This window comes from Miscanthus floridulus, chromosome 12, assembly GCF_019320115.1.
Source record: "Miscanthus floridulus cultivar M001 chromosome 12, ASM1932011v1, whole genome shotgun sequence".
NCBI lineage: Eukaryota > Viridiplantae > Streptophyta > Magnoliopsida > Poales > Poaceae > Miscanthus > Miscanthus floridulus.
The window spans coordinates 29269733-29297590 of record NC_089591.1 but is presented as its reverse complement, the minus strand read 5'-3'; the positions used below and the strand labels follow the sequence as shown (position 1 = coordinate 29297590).

The window sequence follows — 27858 nt, the reverse complement described above, 5'->3', positions numbered from 1 at the left end:
GGATGTCGGGTCGCGGCCTCGACGCCCGCCCTCCCTACGTAGCTGCTCGACGCCATGGAGCTCCGGCTGCGGCCGCTGGACGCCGTGGAGGTCCGGTCGTGGCCTCGACCTGCGTGGTGCTAGGATGCTGTCGATGCTTCTGCTGCTGGTGGTCGCGGGCGGCGCGGCCGCGTCTCACTCGAGCTCGAGCTCGTCGTGCCCTGCGACGCCGCCGAACACCAGGAACACGCTGCAGGTGTCGCACGCGTTCGGTCCCTGCTCGCCACTGGGCCCTGAGACGGCGGCGCCATCGTGGGAGGGGTTCCTGGCGGACCAGGCGACGTGTGGCCATGCCCGCGCGTACGCGCCCATCGCGTCGGAGCGATAGTTGCTGCAGACGCCCATGTACGTGGTGGGCGCCCACCTTGGCACGCCGCCGCGGTAGCTGCTCCTGACCGTCGACACCAGCAACGACGTCGCAGGGGCTGCTGGGGCTCGGCCGTGGCCTGCTGTCGTTCCTATCGTAGACCAGGGACATGTACCAGGCCACCTTCTCGTACTGCCTCCCCAGCGACGCGAGGAAGGGGAGCGAGGACAGAAGGGTTGCGGGGAGCGCGCCAGAGTAACCCGCGGGGTCGAGCGTGATGGCGGTGACGCGGAGGTAGGAGGAGTTGGTGGCGCCGGCGGACCGCGTAGCAGCAGGAGACCGCATGGGAATGCCACGCAGGGGTCGCGGGCGAAGTCCCACGATGCGAGGCAGGAGTAGGGCGGCATCGAGGACGCGGCCACCATAGACCTGAGCGCCTCGTGCTGCTACTAGAGCTTGTCATCCCACCGCCACGTGGCCTTCAACACCGACCTCTGGTCGCATTGCGCTCACAGCGTTGCTCATCACCGACGTCAGCTCGTGGTTCATCCGCGCCTGCACCGCCACGGTCATCCTCATCGGTGATGCTAGGTCGCCAGCCTTCACGGCCAAGATCCTGGCTTCCTTCGTCGCGTTTGTGCTCTTCGCCGGCTTCGTCGCGCGACCCGTCGGCCGGTACATCACGTACAAGCGCAACCCGCCAACGGGGGCGCTCCTCTCCGAGGGCTCCTTCAGTGGTGGTGATCATCGCCGCTGGTGACGGACGCCATCGGGTTCAAGTACATGATCGGGCCCATGATGCTGGGGCTGGTGCTCCCCTAGCGACAGGACCCATCGGCGCCACCATGACAGAGCGCCTCGACTCCTTCTTCATCGCTCTCTTCCTGCCCGTCTACATGGCGCTCTCCGGCTACCGCATCTGACCTCGCCGAGTTCACTAGGTCCGAGGCGTCGGAGAAGTGGTGCGTGCTGGAGCTGTTCGTGGCGCTCTGCATGTCGGGCAAGCTCGTCGGCTACGTCGCCGCGGGGCTCTTCTTCACCATGCCGTTCCGGGACGCCATCGTGCTGGCGCTCATGCTCAACATCCGGGGCATCGTGGAGGTGGCCACCATCAACAACCGGGGTGACACCATGAAGGCGACGGCGGAGCACTAACCGTCGGGGCAGTTCGCGCGGGCGAAGCGGCGGACGCTGGAGCACGCGCGGCTCAGCGCCGACCTCCGCGTGCTCACCTGCCTCTACAGCGAGGACCACGCGGCACCGCTGATCGACCTGCTGGAGGCGTCGGGCTCCTCCCGCGACTCGCCCATGTCGCTCATCGTGCTCCACCTCACGGAGCTTGTCGGCCACGCCGCGTCCGTGCTGAAGCCCCACCGGAAGAGCATGAGGTCGTCCAATAGCAGCGGGAACCCGACGCTGTCGGACCGCATCGTGAACGCATTCCGGTACTTCGAGCAGCAGGCGCGCGGTGACCCCGTGTGCATCCGATGTTCGGCGCCGAGGCAGTGGCGCTCGCCCACAAGCTGTTTGACAAAATGCATTGCCAAGAGCTGCTTCAGAAGAACATGTCAGTAGGCCACGTCAGCATGAGAAGCCCGCGTGACGGGATATGGACCTAAGTGATACGACATACAAAGTTTATGGACCTAAGTGATACGGCATACAAAGTTTATGGACCTAAAAAGTCACTTTGGAAGTTGATGGATCTAACCGAAACCTCCTCACAAGTTAATGGACCTCTGGTGCATTTAACTCATAAATAAATATTGGATAGTCTCTTCGTTGTAGAAAAACAACTCCTACCATCCCTCTTTCAATTTCTCTTTATGAACCAAACAAAAAATCTTAATTTTCATGGATAATTTTAACTTTCAAATAAATTTATTTAGAGGCAGAGCTGTTTGGTTTACTAAATGTATGTACATTGACTGAACCGTGAAAGCGCCTTCATTGGTAAGGGAACCGTTTGATACAGTCATGTTGGTTATCTAATTGCATTGCAATTTTCGCAACCAAATCATCCCACTGAAATAACTTGTCCCCACTAATGTCCTTGGAAAGCTAATGTTGGTTGGTGTATTACCAAATGCATGAGCAACTGAAATGTATTTTTCCTCACAATATTGTATAAGGAAGGGTATCGTCTTTTAAGAGTAAAGTTCCCTAACCACTTGTCCTTCCAAAAGCTAATTTGTTGTCAACTACGAAGATTAAAACTTGAAAGTTCCAGGAAACGATCTATAACCTTCATAAGGCCCGATCAAATGAATCTCCTGGTTTTCGATAGACATCATCAATGATTTTATTTTTTAGGTACTTCTTTATAAGTTCTTGCCATACACTACTCATTCCCTAAAACACTTTTACCACCGGATTTATTAACACCAGTGGTGATGCTTATCACCGACGGTTCGTAAATAGAGTCAACAGTAATGGGGTTATCACCGCCTGTTCATGTTACCAACCGGTGGTGATGATGGACTCCTCATAACTACCGGCTCGACATATGAACACGAGTGGAATGGATATGCCCTTTAGAGCTGGTTTGGAAGAGCTCCACCAGCTCCGGATTTACCAAAACTCGATCTAGATTCACTTTCTTGTTGCCAAACGTTTTTGGATCCAATAGCTACACCATGGATCTAATCCACCAAAATGGTGGATCTACCCCCCAAATTCATCAAATTGGTGGAGCACCTCAAAGGGTGCTACACCAAATCCAAAATTTGAGGAGTTAGAGAAAATTACCCACCATGGCACTGGTTATACGGGAAAAATAGTTCGTTCTTATTTCATCCCTTCTCCACAGGCACGGGAGCTCGGCCGTTCTCTCTTCCTCGCGAGGTCTGGCCCTACCTTGTGTCGTCGCCGCGCAAGAGCGGCCCTGATGCACACCCTACCTCAAGGGCCCGATGCGAGGCCAGCCCCTACCTCGCACGTGACTGCGCGAGCACGGCGGCGGCCACGGGAACCATCACACCCCGCACACGAGATGGAGGACAGCCGTGCCCCACGCTGCCCTGCCTGTACCAGTGCCGTCGAGGCCGCCAGGGCTGCTCCCGCCGTGGCCGTGAGCTCCCGTGCACCAGACGTCGGGAGGAACAAGAAGAGTCTGTCTTCTTTTCTATTCTTTCATAACCCACGTATGGGGACCAAGTGTCGGTGAGATAGAAAGAAACATTGGAGCTGTACCAAACACCTCAGGTCCATGGTTGATCTAGATGAATCTCAGATCCAGATTCACTTTTTATAATGGTGGAGCTCTACCAAATAAGTCGTTAGACTCACATGTGACTTCAGGGTGCAACGGTGAGAGGAGGTACCCGTCGCTTCTCAAGAAATATTTTTTTTCTATTTTTTATCTAATTTTTGGATTTTTGGAATTCTTAATTACCGAAGGTTGGTACCATGAATCATAGGCTGGAGTAATGTCGTCCATCACACTCCTCGTCGTACCCTTCTACAACATCGGTAACCATCCGTGGCAACATTCGTCATTCCTATCTTTCCCCCTTTGAGCTCCGCCCATCTCTCATCCTCTATCCTATTTATTTAATACATCCAAGAGCAGTGTGTGGGCTTGCCTCCACCTTGTCTCTCCATGTGCCTCCTCGCTCGCTCGAGCAAAGCCTCCTTGCCCAGCCAATGAGCCATGGCCCATCGCAGTTCACAGATCAGCGGGCCGAATCACGCAAGTTTGTAGCCCGAATCTCCAACACTCAACCCGTGCTCCGTCACCGCGAGTCAAAAACCGCCGGCGCCGGTGCCGCCGTCACGAGGATGGCTGCTCCCACCGATGAGGCCGCCGGCTCAGGGACGCCGGAAACTACCGATCCGTTCCTCGCCGACTGGAGGGAACGGATCATCATTCCGGCCGTCGCGGCTGGTGAGCCGTCCCCCATTCCCATGCCTCGTTTGCGTTTCTCGGGTCAGGTCCTGCCCTGGGTAGGCGTTCCTGATCCCATGGGTTTTGTCGATTCGGTTGCTGTGCAGGGATGGTTGGAGCCGCGTTCGGGCTGCTGTCGCGGCACCGGGCGCGCCTTGGCGCCGCCCGTGCCGCCGTCACCTACGCCGCGAACCTCGCCATCGTCGCCGGGTGCTACGGAGGTGAGGTCTCTGTTCCATGGACATCCGGTTGATGGATTGCAAACTTTGGCTTTGAGATGGACCGAACCTACTTTGTTGTTTAACTGGTTCTGTTGTTAATAAAGCTAACCATACCATTCTAAGTTAGGTTCTACACTGAGTAGAATTTCTTTGCATAATTTGATGCTTCCTGGCGTGGGAGGGGAGCAATGTTTTCAAGTGGTCCAGTCAAACCTAGTCGCCATGGGACTGACCAGAAGACTAATCGCGATTAGTCGTCGACCAGGACGATTAGTCGAACCTAGTCGACCCCTGGTCATCCTATATATCAAGATATATATACCTACTATATATATACCTATATATACTATATAGTATACACAATAAAGCAAGCATCAAGAGCATCTCTGTCTCCTACTGAGTTTAGGTGGTGACTTACTTGTGGGAGTTGTTTTCTTCTCTTCTCTGCCATGTCCAGAGGTCCATATTCTCGTCCCAAACTCCATTTCTTTGCTGACTTGCTGCTGGAAGCCTAAAATATCAAAGAAGACCATAATTAGCAACACTAATGTAGTCTTGATCTTGACACAGCTCAACAGCAGCACTGCTGCATTAGCAAGCACTGCTACAGTAGCAAATAACTAGCATTTAGGAAACAAGTTCAGTACACATAAGCTAAAGTGTTCAAGTTCAGTACACATAAGCTAAACTGCTAAAGTGTTCAACACAGTCACAAACATTGACATCTAATTTAACAGTCTAACAAAAGTAGGCAACTAGCCATCTAATTAAGCAAATCAACATTAAAAGTGAAGCCTCCATCTCCATCTCTAGTTTCAGTTGGTGCAGATTCTTCATCCTCCTCCATTGCTATTGCTGAATCTACATGCTGATCTTGGTCTTCATCATCAACTTCATCAATATCTTGAGTCAGAGTCACTGTGTTCCTTGGACGCTTCCTGTTCGTAGCATAAGTACGCCTCACAGGGGCAGCAACAGCAGCATGAGTAGCAGCAGCCCTAGGCAAGTTACGTCCCTCTAGACCCTGAGTTGCACCAATAGCCTCATCCACAACAGCCCAAGTCATAACATCGCCACCACCTTCCTGAACTGGTTCTGGTTCACAATTTTCATTGACCCATTCATTTTCCCAATGAAATTCATCAAGCAAGAGTGGATTGCATATCTTTCCTTTGGAACCCAGCTCTCTAATTTTTTAAAATCTGTTTTCCATCTTGCGGTTGTAACTGACATATACCAACTTATTTAACCTTTGATGCTCTAATCGGTTTCTCTTTTTTGTATGGACCTACACAAAATATAATGTAGAATCACATATCAATATTACTAGTTTACTACCATACTTAATTACTCAGCAGTAGTACACTAGCACTTACAGCAGAAAATTCACTCCAACTACGCTCACATCCAGATGCAGCGCAACAAAGGCTAACAATCCTTTTTGCTAAACATTGGAGCTCATATGTGAGGCCACCATACGCACCCCACCAAAGCACTGTAATTTCCATAATTCCATTTCAAACATAGAATTCCATTATTAGTTCATTGCTGATTGCTTTTAGAAAAAGAGAAGGAAATAGTTATTAGAGAACTTACTAGGATTTTTTCTATCTCTGTCTCTTATTGCTCCTGGCTGTGAGAAGGATTCGCTTTCAGCCCTCTCATCGTCTTCTGCCTGCTTGCTTATCTTGTTCTGCTCCTACTCATCAGTCACCATCTTTCACATAACTTGATTAAACATGATTCTTAGCCTTCCTACTTGTCTCCTATCCTTTTCCTTTAGGACAAAGAACTTGCTTGGATTCAAGTATAGGGCTGCTCCATACAGCTGCTGCTCCATTTGGTTTTCCCATCTGTTGTCATAGTATTTTAGTACCTCTTTGAGTAAATCTGGTTTGCGTTGCAAAGAATCCTTGATTGCGGCCTTGCCAACATCCATGGCTGCCATAATCTCAGGAGCTGCTGGTGTCTCATCTCCATCTGCTATCCTTAGAGCTACAAGAAGTGGTTGTGAAGCTCTTAGGCATAATTCCACTTTATTCCAAAATGGCATTGAAAGGATAATGTTCTCAACTTGCCGGCCTTCTTGAGTGGTAGAGAAACTGGTAGCATGTCATTCATCACTAACCACTAAATTCCTCAATCCACTCCTGTTCTTATGCAGGCTTGCCAATGTGAGAAATGAAGTGGCAAAGCGAGTTATAGCTGGCCTCACAAGATCTCCTCCAAATCTTATTTCGCATTAGATCTAGAACCTTCCCATGCTTGTACATGAATCTGGTCACCTTCTATGCCATGTTGATGCAAGTGTGGAATTCCTTGATCTTCCCAATATCCTCCAACAACAAATCCAAGCAATGGGCTGCACATGGTGTCCAAAATAGATGCGGGATCCTCTCCATTAAAAGCCTCCCTACTGCCTTGAAGTTGGCTCCATTGTCAATGACAATCTGCACCACATGTTCCTTCCCAACCTTATCAATTTGCTTCTCCAACAAGTCAGCCAACATATTCGCATTTGCTATCTCACTTGAAGCATCAATAGACCCTAGAAAGAAAGTCCCTGCTGGACTGTTAGCAAGGAAATTGATGAGATGGCGGTGGCTTGTGTCAGTCCACCCATCGGACATTATGGTGCAACCATATTCCTTCCAAGCCTCCTCATGCTTCTTCCTCAACTCCGCTGTTCTGTTCACAACTCTTTCAAGCAGCGGAGTCCTAACATCATGATATGATGGTGAGCGGTACCCAGGACCATATTGTCCAATTGACTCAAGCAAAACTTCCCAACTTCTTGAATTAATGACGTTCAATGGAATGCGATTCTCATAAAAGAAATCGGCAACATGATCATCAACAATTACTTTGGCTTCCTTATTTTTCTTTGTGCACTGCTCAAGTGTAGGTTGACTTTGCTTGGATTTGTGCCTCTCTGCAACTACTTCTTCTGGTGACTTGCAAAGCATGGAACTCACTGACCTGGACTGTTTTTGAGTTGCTGGTTTTGCTGCAGCAGATATAGTGAAAGAAGTGATGGCAGCCTGAGCAATCTTCTTCTTGGCTTGCTTAACTTTTGTTCCAGAACTTGGTACTGGTACAACTGCAGGTTCTTCTGCACCAGCAGCATCTTGTTCATCTTCATCTTTTGCAGGTACCTCCACAAGAACAGTCCTTGAACTCTTTTTCAGGTAAACAACTATCTCCTTCCTAACTATTGCTAGAGTATTAGGACATTTTATTGCATCTCCATACCCCCCCCCAGCAAGGTGCTGCTTGAATCTGCATATTCCGTCTGGGACTACCTTCCTGCAAAATATGCACTGCACAAAGTCCTTCTTGGAAGGATCTGGCCACCACCCATACTTCCATCCTAGGTCTTGAGATCTTGCCTTTCTCTTTTTGTCAACAGCTTGGGCAGCAAGATCTGGAGGTAGTTTTGCTATAGCCCTCTCAATTAGGGAAGGAATATCTTCCAGAGTAGATGAGGAAGCCGTGGCAGCAGGATCTGACCCAACTGATGAATCTAGAACACCTCCTTCAAGGTCAGGCGGGGGCATGTACGCTTCCACATTTGCACATCGTCGGTCCACATCTGCAGAAGAACAACTTCTTAGGATGGACGATGGAGAGCCAGAGAATAGCAGAGGGACAGCAGTACATCACAGCAAGCAACCTAGCAGTTTAGCAGAGAGCCAGAGAGGCTGCAGAGTGAGGGATGGGGGAGGAGGGAAGAAGATGGAGAGGGGAAAGGCACATACCGTCGTCGGAGCAGCTCATCACGAAGATCGGCGACTGGAGGCGCACGGGGAAGACTGGAGGCGCGTGGAGCAGCAGCCGTCACACACAGGAGAGGAGAAGAGAGAAAGAGCAAAGCAGCAGCAGCCGTCATGCACAGGAGAGGAGAAGAGAGAAAGAGCAGAGCAGCAACCTCCTGTATATATATTATAGACCCTAGTGGGCCAAATTGGCAGCCCAACTACTCACCTGGAAGCCCAGTTAGGCAAGCCCAGAGAAGGCAGTGCCCAGCCTGGTCGTGCAGCCCCCCGACTAGTCGGACGACCAGGTTTCTAGTCGAGCTAATCGAGTCGAAGTCTCTAATCGAGGTCATGGTACCGACCAGACCGACTAATCGTGATTAATCGGACGACTTGTAAACATTGGAGGGGAGAACCCTGAAGTGTTTGCTGTTGTACTTCATTTTTTTGTTAGAGAAATCTGTAACGTAACCGCTAACTAGAGCACGAAGGCTCCAAGAGATTGGAATCAGAGGTACAGGATTGGAAGGGTTGGGAACAGCAAGAACAACATTCACGGAGAAGTTCAGACAGAATTGTTGGGGTTTCAGTTACAGATTCTGTTCGATGGATTCCTCATTCAGTTACAGGGTAATATATACCTGCTGTCGGCACACAGGCCCAAGACAAGCTATACGGCCCAGCTATCCAGTCGGTTCGACGGCCCAAGAGCTTAACCTGCCACCTTCTTATTCCTGTTCCACTTCCGGCACATGACAGTACCCACCCCTTCAAGTCCAGCTTGTCCCCAAGCTGGAGCATCTGGGAACCTCCGGCGCAAATCAAAAGCTTCCTCTCAAGATGACAACTGCTTTGGCAATCCTGCCCAGCGAACTAACAGTTAAGTGTGAGTAGCAGAGCCAGTTCTTACCAACCTGGAAGTCCATGATTTGATCAGGCAACAATTTCACCGCAGCAACAGAGTCAGACTCTTCAGAGCCTTCAGATACGTCAATGGCAGGTGGTAGATATTCAGAAACTTCCACAGCTGGTGATACCTGCTTCTTTAGTTGTGAGACATGAATCACTGGTTGAATTTTAGCCGTAGCAGGAAGGTCCAACTTATAGGCTACTGAGCCAACCCTTGCCAACTGAAGTTTGTACATGGGGTTGTAGCTTCAGATAGACCATGTCTCCCACTGCAAACTCCCTCTCCGACCTATGCTTATCTGCTTGATGCTTCATTCTTTGACTTGCTCGAACTAATTGCTGCTGAATAACCTGATTCAGTAGCTGTCTTTCATTGAGCCAGTCCTCTAATTCAGATGGATGGCAGGCATCAGTATTAGAGATCCCAAAATGCCTTGGAGTGTACCCATAAAGTACTTTAAACGGTGTCCTGCCCAAGGCTGTATGATGATTAGTGTTATACCAGAACTCTGCTAATGGCAGCCACTTACTCCATTGCCTTGGACAAGATTGGACAGTACATCGAAGGTAAGCTTCCAAGCACTGATTAAGTCTTTCAGTCTGGCCATCAGACTGTGGGTGATAAGAGGAGCTCATGTGCAATTGTGTGTCTGACAACTTGAACAGATTCTGCCACAATGCACTAGTAAATATCCTATCCCTGTCTGAAATGATCACCTGGGGAAGGCCATGAAGACGATATATATGATCCATATATAACTGAGCTACTTGCAGGGCTGTGAAAGGATGAGCTAATGGTACAAAATGTCCACATTTCGTGAATTTATCAATCACTACCAGAATAGCATTGAAACGGTTGGATTGAGGAAGCCCTTCAACAAAATCCATTGTGATAACCGACCAAGCCTGCTCAGGAACCGGCAGAGGTGTTAACAGCCTAGGTAGCCTTACTCTCTCAGTTTTGGCCTGCTGACACACTTCACAACTCTGAACATAACTTCTGATGGCTTCTTTCATCTTAGGCCAAGCAAACAGTTGTTTGACACGCTGAAGAGTTGCATGGTAGCCTGAATGGCCTCCAACACCACTGCTGTGTAGTGACTGAATAACATGTTGTTGAGCCAAGGCATTGTTGCCAATCCAAATTCTGCCCTGGTAACGAATTACACCATCAGTGAGAGCATAACCTTTGTCATTAGTATTGGAAATAGCCAACTGCTCCAATAGCTTCAGAGCTTCTGGGTCTGAATTATATCCTTCAATGAGATTAGAGAGCCAAGATGGTGTACAGGCTGACAAGGCACAAACACCTTGTTTGTATTGAATGGTGTAATTCAGATCCATTAATTTCAACAGAGCTTTGTGCTGTAATTTTGTATGAACTCTCTGTTCTGTCAAAAATAACAGACTTCTATGATCAGTCTTTATCACAAATTCCTGATGTTGTAAATAAGACCTCCACTTGTCTACTGCCATCACAATTGCCATGCACTCTTTTTCATAAGTAGAGAGCCTTTGGTTTTTAGCACATACAGGTTTACTGAGATATGCAACAGTGTGCCCCTCCTGCATCAGCGTACCCAGCGCAGAGAGCTCCCGCTCTGTGAGGGGTCTGGGGAAGGGTGTTAGTGGCAAGCCTTACCCTCGCCTGTGCAATGCGAGGAGACCGCGACTCGAACCCGGGACCTTCCGGTCACAGGTGGTAAGACTCTACCGCTTGCACCAGGCCCGCCTGCATCAGCACAGCCCCAAAATCAGTGTCACTAGCATCTGTTTCCAGAATGAATGGCTTTGCAAAGTTTGGTATTGCTAGGACAAGTGCCTGAACCAAAGCTAGCTTAAGAACAGCAAAAGCCTCCCGAGTGGAAGGAGTCCAGACAAAGGGTACACCTTTCTTGAGTAGTTCAGTTAATGGTCTGCTCAACATCCCATAATGCCTAATGAACTTCCTGTAATAACCTGTGAGACCTAGAAATCCCCTCAATTCTTTGATATTCTTAGGCACAGGCCATTCTTGTACTGCCTTGATCTTAGTTGGTTCTGTTGCTACCCCCTCAGCAGATATACAATGACCAAGGTACTCTATGTGCTGCTGTGCAAAAGAGCATTTACTGAGCTTGACAAAGAACTGATGTTTTATAATAATATCAAATACTTGCTTCAGCAATGAGTAATGCTCCTCCAATGTTTGAGAGTATATCAAAGTATCATCCATAAAGACAAGTACTCCTTTCCTCAATAATGAAGCAAACAAATTGTTCATGACGCTTTGAAAAGTTGCAGGTGCACCAAATGGCATCACCAAGAATTCATACAAACCACTGTGTGTCTTGAAGGCTGTCTTGTGTGTATCTTGATCAGCAATACAAATCTGATGATAGCCTGATCTAAGATCCAACTTTGAAAACCATCTAGCACCAGTGAGCTCACAATTAATTCATCTACCACTGGTAAAGGGTGTTTATTCTTTACAGTAACAGCATTCAAGTGTCTATAATCCACACAAAACCTCCAACTTCCACCTTTCTTCTTAACTAGAAGTACTGGTGATGCATAGGGGCTAGTGATGATTCCATTTCTTAACATTTCAGACAGCTGCCTTTCTATTTCACTCTTCTGAATGGGTGCATATCTGTAAGGCCTGACATTCACAGGCTGAGCTCCTGGAACCAAAGTAATGTGATGATCACATGGTCTCTTTGGTGGTAGTGTGGTTGGCTCTTGAAAAATATCCTGATACTGTGAAACCAATTGCTGAACATCCTCTAGAGGCACCAGTGCATTGTGGAGTTCTAAGCCAAGCTAATAATGGCCCTGTTTGGATACTCTAGCACAGCTAAAGGTTAGAGTTAGTTTCTAGCTCAGGAGTAGCCCTGAACTAACTCTAGCCTAAGAGATGTTTGGATACAAGGGTTAAAATAATAATAAATGTATTTTCCAAATCATTGGTGCGGGTGAAAGTAGAGAGAAAACAGTGGACCCCATCTCAAATAGCCTCAACTAGCCCAAATAATCACCTCTTTGGGGGATAGTTTTTTAGGGTGGGCTAGTTGCAAATAACCCACTCTAGCCCTCCTGTTTGGCTACTTTAGTGCTAGTTGAGCTCCAACTAGCCTAAAATAGCTCTAACCCATGGATCCAAACAGGGCCAATATGAGAGATAGAGAAGACCGAAATTGACATGGGGGGAGGTAATAAAAAGATATTTGAAAGCTTGGGATATACCTAGAGATCTAGGTTTGAATAGAAGTGCTTGGAAAGCAGCTATTGAAGTGCCTGAACCGTGACTTGGGGCTCTTGGTGGGTTTCAACTCTAATCTACCCCAACTTGCTTGGGACTGAAAGGCTATGTTGTTGTTGTATGTTGGGCTCTTTGGTTTCAGACTGAGATATACTGCACACTTACTGTGAAACCAATTCTGGAACAAGGGATGAGCAACATTAGGCAAGAGCTGTACACAATGGGTAATAGCCTGCCTTCTGATGAGGCCTTTCAACCTGCCAGCACTGATAGCTGAGCATTTGGTAACCTCAGGTTTGATTCCCCTCAGAGTGACTCTGGTACCCTTATGCATGAATCTCATTATCTTCTTGGTCCAATGCACCCACATGGGACTACACTGCTCAAGCCAATCCTCTCCTAATATCATATCATAGCATTTCAATGACAGAATCCCAACATCTGTTTGAAAAGTCTGTCCTTGAGTACTCCAAGCCAATTGTGGTATGTGCTGGGAGCAAGTCATTGGTGTACCATCAGCAGTAATGTACTGAGCAGCAGGGCAGTCCTGTAACTGAGTCTTGAGTTTAGCAGCAACTTCAGGGCTGATGAAGGAACCCACACTACCTGAGTCAACAAGTATCAAGACTTCCATATTGCCAATGAATCCACTCAACCTCAGTCTTTCTTTTGTCCTTGAGCTTTACTGGACTGTCACCAATGGCCATAACAGCTTCAGGTTCCACAGAATCTTCCATAGTACTCATCTCAGTTTCCTCACCATCTTCCAAAGCATCCAATAGTTCCTCCACAACATGAATAGGAACCTGAGTTGGGCATTTATGTCCTGGCCCCCATTTCTCTCCACATCTGAAACACAACCCATGTTGTCTTCTATATGCTTTCAGGGAACCCAACTTATCCTCAGTCACTTTCCCCTTAGCTTTCTTAGGCTCAGCTTGCCTTGCTTTGTCTGCTGCAATATATGGCTTGAATGCAGGTTTACTTGCTTCCTTGGGACTGGATTTCTTCTTTGAATTTTCCAATTCCTCTTCCTGTAACTGAGCCAAGGCGCTCGCTGTGTCCACATCTTTCGGGCGATGCAAGGTGATAGCCACTTGAATCTCTTCCTTCAGTCCCCCCAGAAACTGAGTCACCAGATAAGTATCATCAGAAGAAGGGTTATACAGCAAGATTCCATGAGCCAACTCCTCAAAGCACCGCTGATAATCCAGGACCGAGTCATTCTGCTTCAGCGCATCAAACTGCTTCAACAGCAAGGGATACTGATCTTTATCAAACTTGGCAAAGACCAACTCACAGAGCTTCTCCCAATCACCATTTCACCCTTTGCGCTCAATCGTCTGCAGCCATGTAGTCGCTGGTCCAGTGAAATTGAGTGCAGCGAATCTTGTCTTCAGAGCCGGATGAACCGCATAGACTTCGAAATACATCTCGCACTGATCACGCCACCACCTCGGGTTCTTGCCGGAAAATTTGGGAAACTCAAGTTTAGGATACGGCGCAGAACGCGGCAAGGCAGGCACAGAATCATCATGCATATGGCAAGAAGATTGGGGAGAGTCATGCGACATACCCTGAGGTAACGGTGGTGGGAAGGTTCCAAGGAGGCTCCCGGACCCCCCCCCCCCCCCCCCCCAATCTCGTAGTGCCCGCTGGGCCGCTCCCCGCTCGACACAGATAGGCGCGTCGGCTCTGGAGCAGTGTTCAAATCCGGCACGGTGTGTGCTAGATGAACTCGTTGGGGAAGCGTCACTGCTGGTTGCGGCAGTAGCGATGTCGGTGGCGGTGGCAGAGGTGGCCATGCCTCCAATCGCTCCAATCCGCGCCGCCCCCAATCCCAAGTCGATGGAGGTGGCCGAAGTCCGTTGGAGCAGAGTTCCGAACGACTTGTCGGCATCACCGCGTCATGTCTCGATCCCCCTAAGCTTGTCGAGCATGTCTGCCATCATCGATTGGAAGCTCTCGAGTTGCTTCGTTAGCTTCTCAATCTTGGAATCCACCCCTTCAATGGTAGTCGCCATCTGCTGGTGAAATTTTCAAACCTTCGGCATCAGATCGTCAAGAACACAGCGAAACAAAAATCTGCTCTGCCGCAACCTTGCTCCGAGTACCAATTGTAACGTAACCGATAACTAGAGCACCAAGGCTCCAAGAGATTGAAATTAGAGGTACAGGATTGGAAGGGTTGGGAACAGCAAGAACAACATTCAGGGAGAAGTCCAGACAGAATTGTTGGGGTTTCAGTTCCAGATTCTGTTCGATGGATTCCTTCACTTATAGGGTAATATATACCCGCTGTCGGCACACAGGCCCAAGACAAGCTATACGGCCCAGCTATTGTCGGTTCGACGGCCCAAGAGCTTAACCTGCCACCTTATTCCTGTTCCACTTCCGGCACATGACAAAATCCTGCTGGCTACTAGATGTTATTTGTGGATACTTTGTCAGAGCTAGATTTGTGAAAGTTAAATTGATTGGTGTTCGTTTACTCTGTTAGCCCACAGGATCACCGGCTCAGGTGAGTCGACCACTCACCAGTCTTGCCGACCACGACAAACGTTGTCCGACCACACACTATGGCTAGAGGTAGAAGAATGGAGGGAGAACAGAGTATACACACACAGCAGAGACACCTGCGTTGGCCGGAGCTCTGTATAGGAGATGACAAATCTGAACTCTCTTTACTGAGTTACAGTGACAAACTATATATACAACTCTACTCATCTAATTCTAATACAGCTGCCATCAGGATAATGGCCTCATCGTCATCATCAGCTTGCGCTAGATGAGTCTCAGCTTTCTTCTCCTGCTTACAATTTGCGCACTCCCTTACACAATGGCCCGTCTTCCCGCAGCGCCGGCAGGCGTTGGGGTCGACCTGCTTCTTCTCCGAAGAAGCCTTGCCGCGGTGCTTGCCATCGCCACCGCGGCTGGAGGAGGCTACCCTGGAGTTCCTCCGAGCAGCCCACTCCTCTGTTAGCAGCAGTTTGCTGCTGTTCTTCGTTGTTGTCGCATGCTCCAAGCGCTCGTCCACCGCCCGCAGACGGCCTGTCACATCTTCAATGGTGGACAAGTCCAGCATCGTCTCTATGGAGAGAGCAATCTGGATGTACTTTGTCGGCACGGAGTGGAGGTACTTGGAGACCGTCTCCTCTTCGTCGATGGTGACGTCGTGGCTCTTCAGCTTGCTGATGAGCATCTGTAGGCGGAGGGAGAAATCCTCCACTGATTCACCATCCTTGAACTTGAGGTTAGCGTACTCCTGCTTCAGAAGCTGGGCCGTTATCTTCTTTGCGCGGTCGGAACCGACGTGCATCGCCGCAATAGCCTCCCATGCCTCCTTAGCAGAGCTTTTCACCCCTAACGGCTGCCTGTACTCCGCCGGTACAGCAGCGAGGATAGCCTCCAACGCTGACATGTCATCTTCTTCATTGTCGGTGCCCTTGTCAACAGCATTCTAGAGCTGTTGGGCTCTGAGCTTGACTTACATGGTCACCGACCACTCTCCATAGTTAGTGCGAGTCAGCGTCGGCCAACTGGTGCCGCTGACCTCCCGTACCGTGCGAACAACGACCTCCTGTCGTGGCTGGGCAACCACAGTAGTGCCACTACTGTCGCCCATCTCCGAACCATGCGTCATCGCCAGCGGTTAGTCCGGTGACGGCGTTTGTACGGCTCTGATACCACATGTTAACCCACAGGATCATCGGCTTATGTGAGTCGACCACTCACCAGTCTTGCCGACTACGACAAACGTTGTCCGACCACACACTATAACTAGAGGTAGAAGAAGGGAGGGAGAACAGAGCATACACACACAGCAGAGACACCAACGTTGGCCGGAGCTCTGTATAGGAGATGACAAGTCTGAACTCTCTTTACTGAGTTGCAGTAACCAATGTTTTCAAGGCGTCGCTTTGTCGTCGCTTAATCGCCAAGGCGCTCCACGCGGGACGCCACAACAGACAACTCGCCTTAGATTCGTATGGCGTCCGCCTTACAACCGTGACGTCCAGAAATCGTTGCTTTGGCGTCCGATTCACACCAAATCGTGCGTGGCGGGCGCCATACACAGGTCTAATTCTAGGCGGCAAACAGGAGTGCGCAAAGAGAGCTGGCACGCAGGAGAAATTGGCACGCGCGCAGAGAGAGACGCGCGGAGAAATACACTGCAGAGAGAGGAGCACGCGGGAGATCTTGAAGGGGAGACAGCGGCGGCTGTCGATCTGAGAGCACTGACCAGAGAGGAAGGGGAAGCAGAGGAGAGAGAGGAAGGGGAAGCAAAGGGGCAGAGGGAAGAGCAGAGCAGCGCATCAGGAGGAGAGGGAAGCAGAGCAGGGCATCCGGAGAGGGGCGGAGGGAAGCAGAGCAGCCACTCGTGCGGTCGTGCCGTCGTGTGGAGGCGGAATAGCAGTGGGGAGTGGCGGCGCTGATGGGGGTCGGGAACTCGGGATAGGGACTTCGATGAAGCCACACGCCAGGAGGGGAAGGAGCACATGGTCTGTCTAGTGGGCTGGGCGAGCCCACTTCTTACTCGGCTCCTTTCTTTTTCTTTTTTTTCTTTCCTTTTTTCTTCATCTACTGCTCTAAGCTGCTGTTTTCATTTTTTAATTAATTTTTTAAGGCGTCGCCTCGCCTCACGCTTTAGTCGCTTTAGTCTAAGGCGGTAGTTGGTCGCCTCGCCTCGCTTTACCGCCTTAAAAACCATGGCAGTGACAAACTATATATATAACTCTATCCATCTAGTCCTATTAGAGCTGTCATGCTGCCACAGTTAATAGATATGACAACAGGGCTGACTTTGGCGCCTGCCCCTGCTGTGGCTACAGTGCGACAGATGCAAGGAGCCCTTTTCGGCGCCACCTTCACCTGCTGCGCATTCACACAAGGGATGCAGAAGATTATCTAACATACTCAAATGACCAAAGAAGCCCTGAAATTGCTGGTGACTTGTTAAATCTATGAGGTAGCTATTGTTTTTCGGGATTGCTAAATGCTATTTAAGTATTTCTCTGCCCATACGACACCTGAATTTTTCCCTTTTGCATTTCTCGCGAGATCATCCCTTGCAAGATCTTCGGGCAGGCTAGGGTTTCGAATTTGGAGATTTTGGAGGTTAAGGGTGGTGGATATCAGGATTTAGAAGGTGATCCGTGGAATCCACTTGGGTGGTGGAGTATGGCTAGTGAGAAGCATTGAGATGTTGGAAACTCACTTCGACGGGTTACCGTGTCGATGGGGAGCAGCAGGAGCTACCAGAGATGACAGGGAGGAGTCTGTGGCGGGGCCGACCACGTGTTGTTCAGGAGGTGGTGGTGTGGAAGACGGGCTGAGCTGCTGCAGGAAGAAGACGATCAGAATTCAGAGGAACTAGAACGGAGAGCCGCCAGATCAAATCTTGATGAAGATTCATCAACAGTCCAAAATTTGGGTGTGTTGTTTGGGGGTTGGGGGGGGAGCATACCTAGGTGCAATAGCTAGGCCCTAGTTTTATATTTATTATTTAACTAGCAAGCATGTCCTTGTGTTGCAACTGAATATACAACTTGTTGCACTGTCACTTGGACGACTTGCGACTTGGGGATTTATGCAACGATCGCGTCATCCGTTCCAATACATCTTGGAAATCGTACTACTCTGTAACGTGGCTAGACGCGTGTTGTTCCAACTCGTACGAGCATGGATCACGAGTCTGCCTCATGGACGGGAAAGAGAGGTGCGCGAGGGCATTGTGGGAAATAACATATGACAAACGGAGGAATCCACTTTGACTTTAATATTAGCAATAGATAGTCAATGGTTTGTGAGAGCGAATAGGTCTCGAAAAATTGTAATAGATTGATATGGGTACAGGGAGTACATCATATTGACAAGGATCAAGAAGGGTTTATAGAAACACCCAATCAATGGTGATCCTTACCTAATCAATAATCATCTACCATATTCCCTAGAGGCAGCCCAGCCGATAGGCTTAGGCGCCAGGCCCATGGCCAACCCATAGGCGCCTATTCTAACACGCCCCCGCAGTCGAATCGTCAGTCACTCTGCACGTTTAGACCGGACCTGAACTCCGTGAACACTGAAGAAGGCAGCCTTTTGGTGAAGATATCCACATATTGTGAAGAAGTGGGAACATGCAGAACACGAAGATCACCAATGGCGACTCGCTCCCGGACGAAGTGAAGATCAATCTCAATGTGCTTAGTTCGCTGATGCTATATCGGGTTGGAGGTCATGTAGACGGCACTGATGTTGTCGCAATACACCAGTGTGGCGCGCCGAAGAGGGGCATGCAACTCTAGAAGAAGCTGGCGCAGCTAGGTGGCCTCAGCAACTCCATTGGCCACCGCGCGGTACTCGGCTTCAGCACTGGATCTTGACACCGTCTTCTGGCGCTTGGAGGACCAGGAGACAAGGTTGTCGTCAAGAAACACAGCGTAGCCCGAGGTGGATTTGCGGGTGTCTGGACAACTAGCCCAATCAGCGTCGGTGTAGATGACAAGATCAGCCGAAGTAGACGGTCGCAGCAGGAGACCAAGGTGGAGGGTGCCTCGAACATAGCGCAGAATCCGCTTCAGAGCTGCAAGGTGAGGCTCACGAGGGTCGTGCATATGAAGACAGATTTGCTGCACAGCATATGCAATATCTGTCCGGGTGAACGTTAGGTACTATAAGGCTCCAGCGAGGCTGCAAAAGTCTGAAGGGTCAGAGACAGGGGTGCCATCTGCTGCAACAATCTTCGGATTGGTGTCAACTGGAGTGGAACACGGCTTACACTCTGCCATCCCGGCACGATCAAGAATGTCCAGCATATATTGTCGCTGAGAAAGAAGAAGGCCATCACCACTGCGCTGAACATGCATATCGAGGAAGTAATGCAGTTCACCAAGGTCCTTCATAGCGAACTCCCGCTGAAGGGCTGAGATGATCCGCCAAAGAAGGCCGGTTGAGGAGGCTGTGAGGACGATGTCATCAACATAGAGCAACAGGTATGCTGTGTCTGATCCGCGCCGGTAAACGAAGAGCGAGGTGTCTGACTTGGCTTCAGCAAACCCAAGGGACAACAAGTGTGTGGCCATGCGACTGTACCAAGCACGAGGGGTCTGCTTGAGGCCATATAGTGACTTCTTCAGGTGACAAACATAGTCCGGATGAGCTGGATCTTCGAACCAGACGACTGCTGACAATAAACTGTCTCTGTCAGGTTGCCATGAAGAAAGGCGTTCTTCACATCAAGCTGGTGGATGGGCCAGCGGTGAGAGAGAGCCAGGGAGAGCACCGTGCGAACAGTAGCAGGCTTCACCATGGGACTGAATGTCTCATCAAAGTCCACACCAGGCCGCTGGGTAAAGCCACGGAGAACCCAGCGCGCCTTGTGCCTTTCGAAGGTGCCATCAGACTGAAACTTGTGCTTGAAGATCCACTTGCCGGTGACGACGTTGGCCCGAGGGGGGCAAGGCACGAGATCCCAAGTGTGATTCTTCAGCAGAGCACTGTGTTCCTCTTCCATTGCAGCTCGCCACATGGGGTTGGCAAGAGCGCTACGGAAGGTCTTCGGTATCGGTGACATAGACGTAGCGTGGTACGCAGCAGGTATCCGAAAACCGCTCTTCGAACGTGTGCCCATGGTGTGCTGGTTGGTCACAGGAGGGACAACAACAGCCCCTTTGGGCAGTGGGAGCGGCGCGGCTGGTGCAGGTGCAGCCGGGGCGGCGGTGACAGGAGCAGTTGGAGCAGGTTGTGGTCGAGGCCGACACGTGTAGTGGTAGACGAAGGCATGGTCTGGATGAAGAGGCGGGAACCCGGGCGGGGGCCCGCGGGGTGCCTGAGGAGGTGACACCGGCGCTGTGGAGCCCGCAGTCGGTGCTGGAGACTGCGAGCTCGCGCGAAGCGTTGGCGGGATGTACAGCTGGCGAGGTGGAGCGCCTCCAGTCGTACTGGACGCGTCCTAAGCCGCGCGTGGCGCGGGAGGGGTCCCTGTCGTCCGCAGCGCTGGCGGGATGTAGAGCGCGGGCGTCGAGGGATCAGCAGTGTCCGCTGGGGGATCAGTAGCAGCCATCGGAGGCGTCGAGGGCACCCCAGGCACAGTCTCAGAGGGACCGGTAGGGGCGCTGGTGTCGTCAGAGGTGCTGGATTGTGTTCTTGCAGACAAAAACTTGTACAACGGTCCAATAGGAGCGGGCACAACATCAGTAGCATCAAGAAACTCAAAGTTCGCCGGAATACTAGGACCATTGCGCTCAGCAAAGGGGAAGGACGTTTCATCGAAGATGACATGCCGGGAAATGATGACTCTATTGGTGGAGAGGTCAAGGCAGCGGTATCCTTTGTGGTGAGCGGAATAGCCTAGGAAGACGCACAAGGCAGACCTAGGAGCGAGTTTATGAGGAGCGGTGGCGGACATGTTTGGATAACACTTGCAGCTAAAGACTCGTAGGTGATCATACGCCGGCGGCGTGCCGTACAAGGCAAGGTGGGGCGTGGAGAACTATAGAGTCTTGGTGGGCAGTATGTTAAGCAGAAGGGTCGTTGTGGAGAGGGCCTCCGCCCAGTAGGAGGGAGGCATAGACGCCTGAAAGAGCAGTGAGCGAACGACATTATTGATGGAGCGAATAATGCGTTCGGCTTTACCAATTTGAGGCGAGGTGTAGGGGCGGGACATACGAAGATGGATGCCCTGGGTGAGGAAAAAGTGACGGGTGCTAGAGTTGTCAAACTCTTTCCCGTTGTCGCACTGGATAGCCTTGACGTGGGCACCAAATTGGGTGGAGGCGTGGGCGATGAAGTGGGCAAGCGTACTGTAAGTGTCAGATTTGAGTCGCAAAGGAAAAGTCCACAAGTAGTGAGTGCAATCATCAAGTATGACCAAATAGTATTTGTAACCAGAAACACTGACAACTGGAGATGTCCACAAGTCACAATGAATAAGATCAAACTTGCTAGACGCACGAGAGGTGGACGAATGAAAGGACAGACGAACATGACGCCCTAACTGATAAGCATGACATAGATCTGAACAGTCCTGAATGTGACAGGAAACACTAGACGCAAGCTTCGACAATGCCTCATGACTGGGGTGACCGAGACGCCGATGCCACAGTGGGGAGGGAGCCTGAGCGACAAAGGAGTGTACTGGAGGTAGGCGCGGTGGATATAGCGGCCCGGAGCTATTGCACCTGACGATCTCGGTCCGAGATGGAAGAACCTTCACAGAACAACCAGCGGGGTCAAACTCAACAAAACAGTTGTTGTCGATAGTGAATTGGCGCACAGAGATGAGATTCTTAATAAGTTGTGGCGACACAAGAACATTATTAAGACGTAAAGTAGGGGACAACTCTGTGGAGTCAGTGGTAGTAACAGGAAGCATGGAACCATTACCGACAACAATAGATGAAGGAGTAGGATACCGCGGGAATAGAACATGTGAAAGGGAGGAAGACTGAGATGTCATGTGTGAAGTAGCACCTGTGTTGAAGTACCACTAGTTGGACGAACGAGGAGTCAGCGAAGTCGTGCTGAAGGCGGAGGCGAGGGCCGTCTGGTCCCAAGAAGGGAGGCCGGCCACAGGATTGTAGTACCCCGAGGCGACCCACTGTCCTGAGCCATCAGGGGCAGCGATGACAGCAGGCTGCTGCTAGGCGAGGAGAGCCTGCTGTTGTGCCTGCAGATGAAGAGGTACCGGGATGGGTGCCAGCGGAGGACGAGGACCCCCTGGCCACATCTGAATGGAACCCATCCATGGGTTGTAGACACTGGGCCAAGGACGACCACCGGTGGTAGGCTGCTGGGCGCCAGAGGGAGGGCGGTGGCCTCCAGTGCTTTTGTTGCCACCAGGGCCCCCCTTTCCACCGCCGCCGCGCCTGTTGCGGCGATTGCCGTTGGAGGACTTAGGGCCGCCAGCGCCCTCGGAGCCCGTGTTGGACGTGGGTGAGGCAGCACTGGAGGAGCCTGTTGCTGCGGTGCAGGCAACGAGAGCAGTGGCAGGGGACTCTTTGTTTTCCAATGTGAATTCCTCGAGGATGAGGTCATCATGAGCCTCCAGGAAGATGGGGAAGGGCCGGCTGCGGCGTAGGAGGCCCCCGACGTGGCTGAAACGCTCGTTGAGGACACGGATCATGTTAAGGACGAGGGTGCGGTCGGTGATCACTTCGCCAAGAGCCGTGAGGTCGTCAGCCATCTTCTTCAGCCGACGGCAGTAGTCGGTGATGGAGAGGTCGCCCTGGACAAAGTTGCGAAACCGCGTCTCAAGGTGGATGGAGCGAGCCTCCCGGTTGCCGAGGAACTGGGACTCGACGGCGAGCAGGCATGCCGGGCAGTGGAGCCCTGGGCGGAGATGATCTCAGCAAGGTTCTTGGTGAGTGTGGCGACGATCCAGGACTTGACGATGTAGTCCATCCGAGCCCAGTCAGGGGAGATCGGGGCCGTAGGTTCCTCGTGGACGTGGTCCTGAAGAGAGAACTTGCCGAGGATGAGCAAGAACTGATCGCGCCAGCGGTTGAAGTTGCCGGAGTTGACGGTGGTGACGTGGTTCCGGATGTTGTTGGCGGCGACGTCTTGGGCGTGCAGTTGCAGCAGGGCCATGGCCTCATGGAGGAGCATGGCTGAGGCGAGGTCGGGATGAGACGTTGAAGATGTGCTGGAGGAGGCGCCGCCAGGTGCACTGGGGGCGGCGGCGGCGGCAGCGGCCGCGCGCTCCTTGGCTGCGCGCGCCAGGGCTTCACTGGCGCGGGCAGCAGCAGCGACGTCGCGATCTCTAACGGCGGCTGCAGCCTCCTCCTCGGCCTGGGCAGCGCGAGCTAGGGCCGCTTGGCACTCCTTGTCGAGAAGTTGGGCGGCGGCGGCGGCGTCGTTCGCCTTCTCCTTGGCCTGTCATGCCGCGATCTCGTCAGCGGTAACATCCCCAGACCTGGGAGAGGGCGGGGGAGTGGGAGGCATGGCGCTGCACGGCAGAGGCCGACGCGCAGGGGTGTGCAGTGGAAGGGAAGACCTAAACCTAGACGGCTGATACCATGAGAGCGAATAGGTCTTGGGAAATTGTGATAGATTGATATGGGTACATGGAGTACATTATATAGGCAAGGATCAGGAAGGGTTTATAGAAACACCCAATCAACGGTGATCCTTGCCTAATCAATATCATCTACCATATTCCCTAGAGGCAGCCCAGCTGATAGGCTTGGGCGCTAGGCCCATGGCCAGCCCATAGGCACCTATTCTAACAGTTTGCATTCACAGGCTTATCTCAATCTATGTTTTTTGTATGTCATGGTTAAAATTGGAATGTTTAAGCTATCATTTATATTGCATTTGTCAACTGTAATTTGATAATGTGATAAGGAAATTTCATTGAGATTTTGTCACTGTCAAGATGGTTCCAGTGAAGAACAACCTTTCATCTATCATCGTGTTTTGTTACAATGGCATGGAAAATGCAGTTAAGCCCTCATAACCAAACTTTTCCTTTATCTTGTTGAAGAAGAGAATGAAAGCCCCTGGTAGAAAAAAAAGAACAAGATATTTAAGGCCTAGACACATTTATATTGTGGGTTCACTATCAGGAAATGGATGTGGACATGTAGTTAACAGTCAACTCACTTTCAGAACTTGCATAAAAAAACAGTCAACTCACTTTTGGAATGTTTGTTGTCTAATTCAAAGTGATCAAGATAACTGAGCATTGTGCAGTTGTATTTTTATGTCTAGATGTGACATTAGTTCTGCTATACAGGTGCACGTGAACTTGCAAGAGATGCTCGAGCCACAACACCTAGTGATCCCATGAATTCTGTTGTTGGTGGGCTAGCGAGTGGAGCTGTACTTGGTCGAATACAAGGTTGGTTACTAGATTGATCACCATCCTTCATACTTGAAAGTTTGGTAGGCCAATTTATACAGTGAGTAGTATTTATAGCATTGCTCGGTTCATGTTCAAAATGTGGTCTCAACCCATTGTTATTGTTGTGTAGTTTGTTTGTGTACTAGAAGAAACTGTACAGTCTAAACCACTTATCGTTGTCATGAAGATTGTGGTCAGGTTTGTTCATCTGGGTGTAACTAAACAATATTCAAAGCTTGATTGTGCATACTTCAGAAATATCCGAAACAAACTTCTGGCAATGATTTCTCTAGTCTAAGTGAGATTGTAGAAATACGATGTATGCTCATATCAATCATCGTGGTCAATAACATAGACCGGTTTCATTAGACTTAAAGGGTGAGGTGTGTTGCAGCTATTACCAAATTTAAGTGCCCTCTGCACACACAAATAACTAATTTAGTAGTTGGACACTGCATGTAGATTATAGTTGATTTCCAGATTTTATGTTTATTTCTCATGTTTAAACTTTCAGATTGATTAGAATGTTGCTGCTTTCTAATGTGATTCAAATACTAGTGTAGGCATGGTTTTGTATGGGATGGGCTTTGAGATCAATCAGTATTTGTTTTGCTAGATTGAGCCAGTGTGAATTCGCTAGTTTTAGTTAAATGTTAATTTATGACAATAATGCTACTATAGTGGATCACCTTTATTAGTAAGAGTGAATCTTTTTACTTTAAATTAGTAATTGTTACTCCCTCCATTCCAAATTGTAAGTTGTTCTGACTTTTCTAGGTACATAGCTTTTGCTAGGCACCTAAATATATATTATTTTTAGATACATAGTAAAAGCTTGTATCTAGAAAAGGCATGACAACTTACAATTTCGAATAGGAGTACTTGTTAGTGTCCTGGTTCTGAACTTGCCAAAATTTAGGGCTTGTTTGGAGGGGCTGCTTGTGGATACGGCTCTGGTACTGTAGCAGTGATGTATCACTATATTGGAGCTGCCGGAGCCCAAAAAAACACTGGCTCTACTCTAGCGGCTTCTCCACGTTTGTATATTTTGCTGGAGACGGAGTTGTTTTGATGCGGAGCCGGAGCCAGAGCCGCTCGGAGTGGAACCAAACCAAACGAGACCTTAATCTGCTGACTTTTTAAAAATCAGCTGAACTTTAATGTTCTTGCCTGTTTTCATCTGTGTACTGGATGTAGCTATGCAACTGAATGCGCTCTTGTGTGTTGGTATTTAGTCAATGCTAATCGTCTTCAGTGTCAGATGATTGGATCTCTATGGAGCTTGCTGTGAATGTGCTTAGAACTGCGGTCATTTTTGGAATCTGTGTGTTCTGAGTGTTAGATTTTCAAATGTTCCACCAGAGGCAAAAAAAGAAACTGTGCTATCTTGAATTGCTGATGGAGAAATACACTGGCTCATTTGAATTCAATTTTCTAAATGTGACCCCTCGCCATTACTTGATGTTATAGGTGGACACTTCGGAGCAGTGAAATATGCAGCCACCTTTGCAGCAGCCGGTACCGCATTGGACTACGCTGCACTGAAGTTGGCCCCAGAATGGCATGCCCTAAAAGAACATTTGTCTGGAAAGAAAGACTGGTTTACGCTACCCGAGTGGTCACCTATCCAAGTGTTGGATGAGGAAGCTTTGGCTAAGAAAAAAGCTCGAGAGGAGAAGTTGTTTGCCCAACGAGCACTAGGTAAACTTGACAAGGAGGATTCCTAGCTATACGGCCTTTTGGAGGACTGCACAGGTGCTCATAGGGATAGGGTTTGCTTACGTGTGTTCATCGGGGTGAGTGTGTGTGCGTGCTATGAGCATCTATGTTGTACTGTATAATTCTAAAAAAAAAGGATAAGATGATTTTATCAAGGTGCTATATCCGTGCGTCTCTGAAACCATAGTGATAGAAAACATCGAGATGTTGCATTCTTTTTTTTTTCTGTACTTCGGGGAATTCCCATGAAGAGGGAACCTAGCTGATTGCACTTCAAGTTTTGATGGCCAAAAATGTTTCCACTTTTTGTATTGAACTTGCACTTCGGGTAGTTGTAGTAAAATGTTTGTATCTCGGATTAGAATATGTATTATGCCAATTTTTAGTGGACTTGTGCTTCGTTGTGAAAGTCTTTTTTTGGTCAGTACACTGTCACTATCATCTTTTAATCCTTGGTCCGTGGAATTTATGGATCGTCATCTTTAGACAATTACGGGTAGATAACTTCATAAGCTCGTAATTTAAATATGATAACTTAGATAACATGTAAAAGGTTGGTTAATCTATGTTGATTAACCCTATCAAAAGATACCCTCTTAATAACTGACTACCCATTTTTATTTGCTACCGTGCCACTGTCCAAAACTACATGAACAAACAAAAGGAAAAGAATACCTGTTTTCCTGATTTTCCTCGCTGAACTAAAAAACCGGATATCTTACCTCCTGACATCTTCGAATCATTTACATTATCTCCAACCTTGTTAGAAGTGGTTTTTGTTGTGAAACAGGTGGCTCTTCGAGTTGACATCTTATCATGATTAGAGTACGTGTTAGTAACTATATTAGACAATTAACATGGCCATTCAAAGGGGTATATCCTTTGGCACAGAGAGTAGGAATTGTTGTCTTGTCCTTCGATGATAAGACACTCTTTCACCGCACTACTTCACCTTGTATATATATTCGGTCCTTGGATCAATGCAAAACACAAGTTCTTCCTTTCTATTATTCCATTTACATTTCATAATTTAACATGTTATCAGCACTGCTTCGCTCTATCTGCATTCACTTGAAAGGGAGAGGCAGAGGCATTCCATAGAAGAAGATGAAGTCCACAAGACGACGGAAGGACTCTAATGAAGTCAACTTCACCAACAATGGAATAGGCAATCGTTCATCGCTGCCATTAATTAAATTTCATGGTGTAAGTATCAATGGTTCGCACTCTATAGCGGATCCATAACATGTAAATCCATCAACTATATCACGAGGTACGCAATTTGGCTTCTTAATTCATTAATTAATTGATGCCAATTTGATCTCTGTGATGTGTCACCATTGCATTTCCTACCATTGACGTTTGTGGCATGAGTCTTCATGCGCTCACTGGTCGCACCTCCACTAGCGTTTTCATGTCCCGAACAACGACACCCATGTCATGGTGCAGACCTCTACTAATCAAACCCACATGTTCCCTAACATCGCGAGCTCCATTGGCATGCCAAAATGCCCATGATATCGACCTTTTGGAGGTGTAGCGTTACTAACTGGACACCGACTGTGACCTCCATGGTCAACATCCAAGATCAAGGGCGAGCGATGTATTTCCCCCTAGGTGAAATAATCCCGCAGTGTAAGGTTATGAAATAGTCCAAACATTGGTACCATATTTTAGTCCTTTATGTTTTTAGTCCCAAATATCCTATAAATTTATTGCAAAAAATGCAAAATATATAACAGAGATCATCCTTGGGCTAAAAACAACCTATAAATTGTACTAGATACATCCAGATCACAAAATATGTGTATCTCAATGGATATAAATTGATGCACTATATGGCTAGCTCTCAGAGAGTGATATGAACAACATATGGCAATAATTTTGTCCAAATACCAACCAGGATTGGCCACAAAATTATCTCTAGAACTTTATGTCC

At 49.1% G+C, this 27858-nt stretch overlaps 2 protein-coding genes and 1 pseudogene across 2 annotated transcripts; 2 read left to right on the top strand and 1 right to left on the bottom strand.

Moving 5' to 3' along the window:
• The first annotated feature begins 728 nt into the window (after positions 1 to 728).
• On the top strand, positions 729 to 1921 carry LOC136495650 (cation/H(+) antiporter 15-like). The gene is made up of 4 exons (XM_066491528.1): positions 729 to 741; positions 862 to 1102; positions 1288 to 1447; positions 1514 to 1921. Exons 1-4 carry the CDS (start codon positions 729 to 731, stop codon positions 1919 to 1921), a joined length of 822 nt encoding a protein of 273 aa, XP_066347625.1.
• Positions 1922 to 3889: 1968 nt separating this feature from the next.
• On the top strand, positions 3890 to 26134 carry LOC136498035 (uncharacterized). Its single transcript, XM_066493970.1, has 4 exons — positions 3890 to 4232; positions 4340 to 4453; positions 24093 to 24197; positions 25671 to 26134. Exons 1-4 carry the CDS (start codon positions 3992 to 3994, stop codon positions 25925 to 25927), a joined length of 717 nt encoding a protein of 238 aa, XP_066350067.1. The 5' UTR covers positions 3890 to 3991; the 3' UTR covers positions 25928 to 26134.
• LOC136498397 (uncharacterized mitochondrial protein AtMg00810-like) lies at positions 18073 to 20993 on the bottom strand (annotated as a pseudogene).
• Positions 26135 to 27858: the final 1724 nt, after the last annotated feature.

Coding starts and splice junctions, on each gene's coding strand:
- LOC136498035 (XM_066493970.1), top strand. CDS start 3,992: ATGAGCCATGGCCCATCGCAGTTCACAGATCAGCGGGCCGAATCACGC. Junction 4,233..4,339: donor CATTCCGGCCGTCGCGGCTG/GTGAGCCGTCCC, acceptor GTTGCTGTGCAG/GGATGGTTGGAGCCGCGTTC. Junction 4,454..24,092: donor CGTCGCCGGGTGCTACGGAG/GTGAGGTCTCTG, acceptor TCTGCTATACAG/GTGCACGTGAACTTGCAAGA.
- LOC136495650 (XM_066491528.1), top strand. Junction 1,103..1,287: donor GGTGGTGATCATCGCCGCTG/GTGACGGACGCC, acceptor CGAGTTCACTAG/GTCCGAGGCGTCGGAGAAGT. Junction 1,448..1,513: donor ACATCCGGGGCATCGTGGAG/GTGGCCACCATC, acceptor CCGTCGGGGCAG/TTCGCGCGGGCGAAGCGGCG.